Below are 11,054 nucleotides of genomic sequence, written 5' to 3' on the forward strand. Positions count from 1 at the left end.
TACCTAAAAGGGATAAAATTAATGTGGGTGTTTGCAATGTTAAACATGGGTTTTCTGAAAAATGTGCTCATTAGAATATTTCCTCCTAACTTTCTTACTGATGTCAAGTATTATTGTGTCATTGTTACCTTGAACTGCTGTAGGAAGTTTCTGTATCTTTGAAATCCTCCATAAAAAGAAGTCATACTTAAAATAGTTAGGATTTATTGCAAAATTGAAATCACAGTTGGGTACTACTACACTCACTCCAGGACTAAAATTTTAAAAACTGAAATGCTAAGAGTTGGTCAGAGGAGTGGAGCAATGAGAACTCTTCTATCTGTTCTAATGGTGTAAATTGGTGCACTCCCTTCAGGAAACTGTTGGCAGTAACTACTCAGACTGAACATCTGATCCTCTGTGTCCCAGGATGTACACCCAACAGAAGTGCGTGCTTATGTCCACCAAAAGGCAGACACCAGAGTGCTCATCATGGCTTTATTCTTAATAACCAAAAGCTGGGAACAATCCATATGTCCAGCAACTGAAGAGTGAATACATAAATTTTGGAGTTCATACATGGACTGCTCCCTGGCAGTAGGGCAGAGTGAACAACCACTTCCCCAATAACATGGATGAGTGTCACAGACATAATGTCAAAGGGAAAAAGCCTGACTCAAATGAATACACATGATATGATTTGATTTCTGTGAAGTTCAAGAGTAGGTAAAACTAATCCATGGTGATAGAAATCAGGATAGTGGTTACCTCTCAGAGTGTGATTGAGTATATTGACTAGGAAAACGCAGGAAGTAGACACCTGGGGTACTGAAGAGCTCTTCTGTCTTGATCCAGGTAGTGGTTACAAGGGTATATACGTGTTTAAAAGTCATTTCACTCTGCACTTAAGATTTGTGCCCTTTACTGTCTGCTTCTACTGTGTATCATCAGAAATTGGAACTCATTTCCAGAGTCCTTCTGGGGCCCTGAGCAGAGGGGGTTTTTTTGGTTTGTTTTTGGGGGTTTTGGGTTTTGTGTTTTGTTTGTTTGTTTGTTTTTTGCTTAGTCTCCATTTCTTTTGTCAGTTCCTGCAGATATTCTTGTCTTTACACCTCATCATATGTGCTTTTAACAAGGGACGGGAAGTGTCTTGCTCTGCGAGACTCACAACTTTTTGGTGTTGGGTTTTTCCCCAGTTTAGTTAAGTATTCAGTGAAGGTGAAAGTTAAATAGACAGCTTTTTGATCATTAAAAAAAGAACTCATAATTGACAGTTTGTACTCAATAGAGGTATGGGGCATGCCGCTGGCCAGAGTCCCTTCTCTCACTCCCAGATGCTGTGCTGTGTCCTCCCACCCTGGACTATTCCATTCTGCAGTTGCCAGTGTTCAGAGTTGTGGGGAGGGAGTCAGCGTACTCAAGACAATCAGAAAGTCTAAAGTACAGGGGTCATTTTCTATGTCTTTGAACTCTCTTCTCAGAATGATGTTTTTATTTTAATTTTTTATAAATTTGGTTTATTTATTTATTTTTTAATGGAGGTACTGTGGATTGAACCCAGGACTATGTGCATGCTAAGCAGGCAGTCTACTACTGAGCTATACCCTCCCCACCTCAGAATGATGTTTTTAAATGCATAGATTTACAAACAAAATACATAGATTTACAAAGGAAAACAGTTGTATTGAAATAGTTTATTAAAGTGATGTTTAAACCTAATTTATGATACTGTAATATACATGCTTTTTTATTAATACATTAACAAATCCAGCAGCAGGTTTCATAACTACTGTAATTTTGAGAAGTGAAGAGTATAAACAATATTTCAAGATATCTGCAATCACTATGACGAGTTCCAGCAGTATCTATGGTTTTGTGTGTGTGACATGATTTTCAGAGCATCAAAGCTGTTCATTCTACTGCAGTTTTTTTTGCATGCATTCATAATTAACTGAAATGCTAAATTTTAGTTAGAAGCTAGGGAAAATAAAGATTTTTCTTTCCCCATCCAAGTTCATGCCCACTCTGTCTTCTTTTAGAACCCCTGGTATGGAGCATTGATTTTCGAAGTTCAGTGTCTATCAGAAATCACCTGGGATGCTAGTTAAAACAGATTCTAGGGGCCTAACCACAGAGATTATGAGGAGGAGGTCTAGAATGGGCCCAAGGATGCCCATTTTAACAGGTTTAGAAGCACTAGCTAAGATCTGGGGGAAAGTATATAGCTCAGTGGTAGAGTACATGCTTACCATGCACAGGGTCCTGGGTTCAATCCCTAGCACCTCTGTTAAAAAATAATTAAATAAGCCTTATTACTTCCCACCTGAACCAAAAATCAACAAAAATAAACAATCCTTTTTTTTTAACTTAAAAAAAATTAAAGTCTCCTCCCCAGGCTCTGCTGATGCTCTCTAGGATCCAGGATCTTGAGATCATGACACCAGCCACTTGAGTCTGACTGCATAAGGCCAGCGTAAGGCTGGCTGCCGTGGCTGAACCCCGCCAATGTCTTGGTAAGGTGATGCCTGAGGCTGGCGCTGGACCCCAGGGAAATGTCACAGCTGCGTGCTACGTGTTGGCACAGTGGAAAGAACTGTGGACCAAGAGTACTGCCAATGGTTTATGGATATAAAGCAAATAGCTGTTGACAATGAATCAGACAGAAACTCTACAAGGATTAAAATCCAATTATATGCTCTTCTTAAGTCATCCCAAAAGGTCAAAACTAAGAGGTAACATGTTGAACGAGTGATCAATGTTAACATCACCAATGAGGGACAGATGGACATCTTGAAATAAAAGTTAAGACGGACAATCCTCACTTACGTAGTGTTCTGACCAGGCATGCATCACCTGAGTTTAATCGTGGAGAAACATCAGATAAACCCCAAATGAGGACTTCTTTATTTTAAAAAAGGGGTGTGTGTGCTGCATTCTTCAGAAATGTCAGTGTCATAAAAGACAAAGTAAGCCTGTGGAAATGTTCCAGATTAAAGGAATCTAAAGAGACATGACAACTAAATGATCCTGTATTGAAGGGGGAGAAATGCCTTAAGCAACATTATTGAGTCAATTAACAAAACTGGAATACAGATGCTAGATTAAAGTATTGTATCAAAGTTAAATTTACAAACGTTGACAAAGCTGTATGGTGGTTATGTAAGAAGATATTCCTATTCTTGGAAATACACATTGAAGTATTTAGGAATAAAGGGCTATTATTTATAGCCCTTTATTACTATTTAGTCTTAAATGATTCAGAAAAAGTGTGTGTGTGTGTGTGTGTGTGTTTGTGTGTGTAGAGAGAGAGTAATGAACAAGTGAACAATGGGTTAAAATGTTAACAGCAGGTGAATCTGGTAAAGGATATTCAGATGCTTTTTGCACTTTTATTCTTGCAACTTTTATGTAAGTTTAAAATTACTTCCAAATAAAAATTTATATATGTGAGTGTGTACGAATAGCTGATTTTTTAAAAGTCAAGCAAATCTAATAAAAGGACAATAATACTAAGAAATTTTAACCTACTTTTTACTCCTTGATAGATTAAAAAGGCAGAACATTAAATAAAGGGCTCAGAAGATGATGTAATGGTTAAGATTTTAAAAAAGGAAAAAAAATCTGAAATTGGAACTGATTTCAGTTTCAGCTTCACTGCTTATTATCTCTGCAACCTTAGGCAACATGCTTAATCTCTCTAAGCCTCAATTTCCTCATCTGAAAGTAAGGGGATAAAATCGAATCCATGTCATGAGTTGATGTAGATACTATGGCGATGATGCATGTAAATGCTTGGCCTAGGACTTGGCACTTAGAGCTCTTCCAGTGAACATCAGTATTTCCAGAGCAATGAGAAAGACAGACAGCATCCTAATTCACTTTATAAAGTAATGTAACCCTTAAAGCATGACCGAAATACCTACAGAAAATAAACTTAAAACTTCATCTCACTATAAATATGATACATAAGTCATTCTTTAAAATCCAGCAGTATATCAAAAGAATACCTAGCAGAATGTATTCCAGAAATCTAAGAACCATTCAGCATCAGAAGGGCCATTAGTATAATTCATTACATTACTCTGAGTTTCTCCATTTAACCTATTCACTCAATAGTTGCCAAAAAAAAGCTTTCAGTAAAATTCAATATTCGTTTCTGAGAAAGTCCCTTTATAAACTCAGAATTGAAAGGGGTGTTTTCCACATGATAAAGAAACTGATCACAAACATCTAGTCGATCACTAGAGGTCTGTCAGAATCAGAAAAGTATGTTCCATTAGTCTGTCTTACACATGGGGCACAACGTCAGTGGAGTTTCAAACTCTGTATTCCGTATGATTCCATTTTGGTTAGAAAATTATACATGTACATGTGGGAAAAAATTAGAGGACACCATATCAAATCATTAATAATGATTATCTTTGAATGGAGGATTCAGATTATTGATTATGTTTATCCATATTTTTCACATCAGTTGAGTTATTTATGATAAATTTCTAAAGTTCTACAAAGAATATGAACCCAAATAAGAGGCTGCTGAGATGTATTCCAGGTGATACGTGCCTGTTACAGGGGTAATGAGCAGAAGGGCGTGCCTCTAGGGGGCACCAACTGCCAAATACTGTGAACACTTCGGACCAGAAAGTATCAAAACTTTAAACTCATATTATACTCAAGTTAAAAATAGCTTAACTCACTGATCCACTTGTTTTTTTTCCCTACACCGCAAGGACCTCCAGAACGCTTCTACAATGTGGATTCAGACTAGATGTCTTTTCTAATGAGAACATGTGGTTGCAGCCCTGTTTGTACACTTTTAACAGTGACTTTTCTGGTTCTTTGGCATCTGGTTCATTGCCATCTTGTTTATTTTCTGAATAAGCCTCTTAATGGCATAACTTTGTTCCATTACAGAATGCAACTGCTCTGCCAGGTACTTGGCGAAGGACAGACGTGCACTTAGAGAATCCAGAATACCACACCAGATGGTATTTCAAGTATTTTTTAGGACAAGGTAACTATGCCATTACAGTGGTTGGGAAGGATATTCACAATGAAAATTAGTGTTGGTATAATTTCTGGTACCCTACAAGTGTGAAGCTATCAGTTTAGGGACATTGAGTTCAGGACATTTCATTTTCAAGGTCAATAGTAAGCTTTGTAGATTTCAAGATTTAATTCAGAGTCTCAGCCTTAGCAGTTTTTCTCGTAGTTTAAAATTTTTCATTTCTTTTTGATTTTTAAATTTTTTATTTAGTTAGTTTTTGCCAGTTGTTTTTGTCCCTAGGGATTAAGAGGGGATTAGATAGTTTGAATGAGTGATTTGCGAGATGAGAAAAATTCACAGGGCACAGAGCAACGTTAGACTTAACAAGGCAACTACCCTGAACTAGTTGAACACCTAGGTCGAGGCAATGAGGGAGAGAAACAATTCCCTGAACTCCAGGGCCAGTGCAGAACAGAGAGTCATTACACCATAGGCTCTGGAGACCAGTATTCATTTATCACCTACCATGTGCCAGGCAATGGGCCCTGGCAAATGCAGTTGTGATCCCTGCCCTCGTGGAGGCTACAGACTGGATTTGAATCCTGGTTCTGCCATTATCAACATAGGACCTTACACTAGTTACTCGCACTTCTCTGAGTCTAATTTCCTTATCTGTAAAGTGGAGGTATTACTATTACTTACCTAGGAGGTTTGAACAGTAGTGTCAGTGAGATACGCAGGAAGAGCACTAAGCCCGGTGCCTAGCACATACCGAGAGCTCTGTCACGAGTGTGGATGTACATTTAAAGCGAAGGGCTCATGTGAACATATATGGAAAGGTGGGAAACAGGAGTGTGGCTGGCCACAGAAGGTAATGGGAATGGAAGAAAAATCACTACTGCAGGATTAGAAATGAGTCAGATAAATTGCTTATCAGGCTAATGCACTCGTTTATTTGTAGGAGATGTGATACTGGAGCTATAAAATGGGAGTGATCAGACCCAATGATGTCTTTTTAAAAATCTGACACTGTATTATTCAATTATGTGGCAAGACATATCTCTTTATAAAGAAAGAAGATAGGGACATTTACCATCTTCTGAAACACTTTGAAGCATAGCACCTGGAGTAGTGATGACTTTAAAGGAAAATGGTGCCGTCAAGTTGGATACTTCCACTGGCTTAAACAATAAGGGATACAATGAGAAACCCAGAGGTAGGGAAGGCTCTGGGGTTGGTAGAATCAGAGGCTCAGTGATGTCATCGATACTGGCCCTCCTCAGGATCACAAGATGGTTGCAGCCATTCCAGGCATCAGCTCTAGACACCACCATGTCCTGAGGAAAAAAGAAGGCCATCTTTAGGAATGAGCAAGTCTTCCCAGAAACTCCTTGACACATTTCTTCTCCTGTCTCATTGGCCAGAATTGGGTCATATGTTCACTCCTGTGCCCATCCCTGGCAAGGAGAACAGGAGATCATGCTTAGTTTAGAGTCACCAGGTTCTGTCCTGAGCTGGGCTGGAGATTACTGTCCCCTTATTCTGTGGGAAGGACTCAGTACCTCCTGAAGTGCCCACTGCTACCAGTGCCTGGAAGAGCCAGCTGCATTCTCCCTATTCTGAATCTACTTCTTTTCCAGTCCATCAGAACTACATCGGAAATGATGCAGAGAAGAGCCCCTTCTTCCTGTCAGTGACCCTCTCTGACCAAAACAATCAACGTGTCCCTCAATATCGTGCAATCCTTTGGAGGAAAACAGTAAGTATCTGACCTGCATCTGGAGTTTCACAGCCACTCCAGAGTTTAATCATTGTTACTGTCAGCCTTTGTCTGTGAGATTTTTTTTTTTGAGTTTGGATATTGAGAATTATCTGGCTCACAGATGAGACTTTCAAGCTCTTGAGTTTAACAGCAACTTTTCCTTTATAAGCCACTAAACAGACATGTCCATTCCCCTTGGTCTTTGCCCTCTGGGAATACACAACTGTATTAACCTTCACTGCTACTAATATGAAAGTGATAAGCTGGCTTACCTCCAGCTAAAAGAAAACAAAATTTAGTGAAAGAATATAATACTGTTACATGAACACAGCCCTATGGGGTGCTCCTGTTTCCATGAGCCAGTCAGTCAACTGCTGAATCAGCTGTGCTTCTCGAATTTTTTGGAGGCTTAGCTCCTTTCATCAGTTGCACGAGGTAGAGAAGCAACTCCAAATTTAACAAGTACTTCCTGCCCACAGTGGGCTCTGAACACTTAGCTGGGGGCAGTGGGCTGAAAGAAAGCCCTTTCAGCTTGGGGACGCAGGTCTTTCTTTAGCTCAGGAAAGTTTTCTTTTGTTATGTTCATTATTGTTGCTTCTTTTCCTGTTTTCTAAATTTTTTCTAGTAATTCTTTTATTTGACCTCTGTCTTTCATCTTTTACCTTTTCTCATTATCTTCCTCTCTTGGGTTTTTTTCTTTCCTCTTCAGAATGTTTTTAGAAACAATATGGACACTAAAAAGAGCAAAGGGTTTAGAGTTAAGCAAACTAGGGTCAAGTCACATCTGTAACAAATTTATTTTGCGTGAAGTTGAGAAAATTGCTTATGACCTCTGAGCCTCCATTTTCTTCATTGTAAAATGGGGAAAGTTCTGGGCTGTGGCTCACAGGGTGATAAGCACTAATGAGACAACATTAAATGAGATCTTGTTTGAAATTTTACCCAGTGTCCCAAATCATCAAATCTTAAACTGTTTAGATGCTTAAAGGATAAAATATTTTATTCTTGAATTGGTGAATACAGTGTATAATTAAAAAGCAATAAAACAAACCAGGCTTAGAAAATGTTAGTCCTGTTGTGTGGTGGTTCCACTTGGTGGGTACATTTGTTGAAATCCAATATTTGAATAATTGCATGCTGATTTTTTTATCTCAGCTACATAGTGTATCAAAATTGCTATGTAGATCTTTTTAGAAAAGGAATAATACATAAATTTTAAAAAACAATAATTCTTTATTCACATACACATATTTGCATGCATGCATACATATATAGCAATAAAATAGCAACTTCAAAATGCCCAGAAAGATTATATATAAGATTTTTTTTAGGTTTCTTCTGTATACCACAGGGAACTATGTTCAATATCTTATAATAACCTTTCATGAAAAATAATATAAAAATGAATATATGTAGGTATATGCATGACTGGGACATTGTGCTATACACCAGGAATTGACACATTGTAACTGACTGTACTTCAATAAAATTTTTAAAACTTAAAAGAAAAAAAGCCCAGAAAGAATTTCCAGGAACCACTATGGAGTAAACTGTGGTTAGGCAGTTTTTGTGATGATTAAAAATAGTAACAGTAATAACAATATAATCTCATAGGTGTTATAACAGTTTAGGGAGCTTAAATGACATGGCCAAGGCCACATGCCAGTAGGTGGCAGACCAGGCAGAACCTAGGACTGGATGTGAGCTGTCACCACTGTACAGAATTAATTCTGTGTGTAATTCTTCAACTCACGCTGTCACTCTCCCTCTACTGTGAGCTTCATGAAAGGCAGGGGACAGAACGGCTTTGTTGTCAGTATCCCCACCAGGAAGCCCAGTGCCTGGCACATAAAAGGAGCTCAAAAAATATCTGTTGAATGAATTAATGAAATGACAAATAATTAATGAAGTCCAGCTTAACCGGTCTGAATTGAAGTCTGCTGCCTCTGTTTATCAACTTCTGTTTTCTCAAATTCACACAAAATGATTTGAGAATATTTGACCCCAGTTTGCTTAACTCCAAACCCTTTGTTCTTTCCAGTGTCGATATTGTCTCTAAAAAAATTCTCTGAGAAGCAAAGAAAAAAGAGAGAGTGAAGAGAAAGTTTCAGAAATTTTTCTTTCCTTAAGAAGGCTTAAGGTTAAAATCTGATATAAAATAGAGTTAGATCTTAATTGTGAATTATTTCCTGCAGAAACGTTTTGGCACTTACCCCTCTCCCCAGGCCACTGCAGTTGGGGTCAGTCTTGCCATGAGCTTGGCTGTTCTTGAAGCAGAGTTTATACATCAGTTTTAGAAGATGATGCTGGAGAAGCTGTGCCAGTTTTTCTCAAGCATGTGCATGAGAGTCTCTTCTTATTTACCTAACGAGAAGTGACAGTGTCCTCGTCCAAAGCCTCTTGTCTTCTGCACCAGGAAGGCTATTTTCTGCCTCCCTCCAGTTTTTTTTTTTTTACTTATTTATTTTATGTTTACTAATTATAGTATTCCAGTCTCTTCTGGCTTAAATATTCTCTTTGGATGACTCTGTCTCTTTTGGACAAATAATCAGCCTTTCCGATTTCTGTCCCCTAACCCTGTTGCTCTTGAAGTTTACATTTGGGTGCATGAAGAGAGGTTTATGAGACTTCATGGTGGCAGGAGAAGAGGACCTTGGACCACATGGGGCCCCTCTGGCTTCTTTCTGGTTTCTGTTGTGGAGGAGCAACCATTGAGATGTAACTGGTCTCCTCCAGCTTTGGGGGGGTCATTGGAAAGCACTCTTTGACCTGATCCCAGGTCTCTGCCAGTTGCCCAGCCTCTCCGAAGCTCCACACTCCTTCGCTGGCATAGCCGCTGCAAGGCACGGGTCCGACTGAGGAGGCAGGAGCACTGCATCAGGTCTCTAATCTTGCTGACTATCCATGCTTGAAACTACCGAGTTACCGCCCCTCACCGTGTTCAAACAGGTTCTACCTGGACTTCGGTATTCCTACGGAAGGCCAAGCCTGGGGAGTGAGCCCTCGTCCAGCTGCCTCCAGGTCTTACCTTGATGTGTTTGCAGCCTCCCCACTCCCGCCCATCAAGGCCTGACCTTGGATGGAGGAATCAAGGGCCCCAGCATCTAACCCCTTTGTTTTCCCATATTCCTCCTTCCTTCCTTCCACCAAGATAGGGGTCAGTGTCACACTTCAGGAAGTAACAAGTCACTTCACCTCCTTACCTGGGATAGCTGCCAGGTACTCAGGGAGGAGGAGTGGTGCAAATGCAAGGGGAAATTTTGCTTATTTTAATTTCCAAAGATGTTGTCTGTTACATTATAAGTTGTGATAATAACTCTGAAGGAACTGAAGACAGAACAACATGAGAGACCTGCCTGAGTAAGGTAGTCCAGGGGATCTTTCTGAGGAGGTGACATTTAAAGAGACCTGCAGGATGAAAGGGAACCTGCCTTCTAGACAAGGTGGAAGTTGAGCAAGAAGGTCAGGCTCAAGACCCTGTTCTAGATGGGTTGGCGTCCCTCACAGGTAACCGCAAGTGTGAGCTACACTGGGGCCGGTGAAAATGCAAGGCCGCAGAAATAACTCAGGTTCCAGTGCATAGGTTATGTGGAATTTGAAAATGCATATTCCTATCATATTACTTCTCTACACTTGGAAAATGTTTAAAATCTCCATAATGCAAACTACAAAAAAAAAAAAAAAAGCTCAACCTAATTTCCTTGGCTAGTAGAGAACCCTTAAGAAGGGCTGTATCTAGCACAACTTCTGACACTTAGCTGGAAGGATGTATTGTCACCAGCCTGGAGCGCAGGCTTCTCCAGAGCCAAACCCCCTTCTCACCGGGTTCAGATGGCATGTCTGCTCACCACAGCACCTAAGACACTGGGGCCCTGGCAGTGCAAACTTTGAAGAGTAATGCCTAAAGCCACAAATGCTGGGTAGGGGAATAGTGGAAGATGCTCTCAAGCCTGAGCAAAATTTTGGCCAGCATCGAATGCATTTATTTCATATACATGCCCCTTGAAGAAAAATGGCAAAGGCTGGACATGGATTTCTTTTAAATGACCAGGCAAGACTCTCTGAGATGGGAATTGCCAAACTTCTGTGATTTGCTGTTTTGACTTTGCAGGGTACCCAGAAAATATGCCTTCCCTACAGCCCCACAAAAACTCTCTCTGTGAAGTCCATCTTAAGGTGAGTACTAATGAATAGAAACCCAACACCAGGCACCCATAAATGGTGTTTTCCTGTGGTCATTCTGATGTCACCTTCCTATTTCCCTGGGCCTTGGCTATGTACTAGACATTTTGCTAAGCATTTGACACGCATTCTCTCATTTAATCT

The 11,054-nt window shown here is 39.8% G+C and overlaps 1 protein-coding gene across 5 annotated transcripts in view; it reads left to right on the forward strand.

Annotated features, from left to right (window-relative positions):
* GARNL3 (GTPase activating Rap/RanGAP domain like 3) overlaps positions 1 to 11,054 on the forward strand; it is a 138,826-nt gene that overhangs the window by 67,495 nt on the left and 60,277 nt on the right. For all 5 annotated transcript variants that reach the window (XM_072960138.1, XM_072960140.1, XM_072960141.1 and 2 more), the window contains 3 exons: positions 4,894 to 4,993; positions 6,607 to 6,725; positions 10,840 to 10,904. In XM_072960138.1, the coding sequence (XP_072816239.1) occupies positions 4,894 to 4,993; positions 6,607 to 6,725; positions 10,840 to 10,904 (284 nt within the window). The remainder of the gene's footprint in view (positions 1 to 4,893; positions 4,994 to 6,606; positions 6,726 to 10,839; positions 10,905 to 11,054) is intronic.

This window comes from Vicugna pacos, chromosome 4 (genome assembly GCF_048564905.1).
Source record: "Vicugna pacos chromosome 4, VicPac4, whole genome shotgun sequence".
Lineage (NCBI taxonomy): Eukaryota > Metazoa > Chordata > Mammalia > Artiodactyla > Camelidae > Vicugna > Vicugna pacos.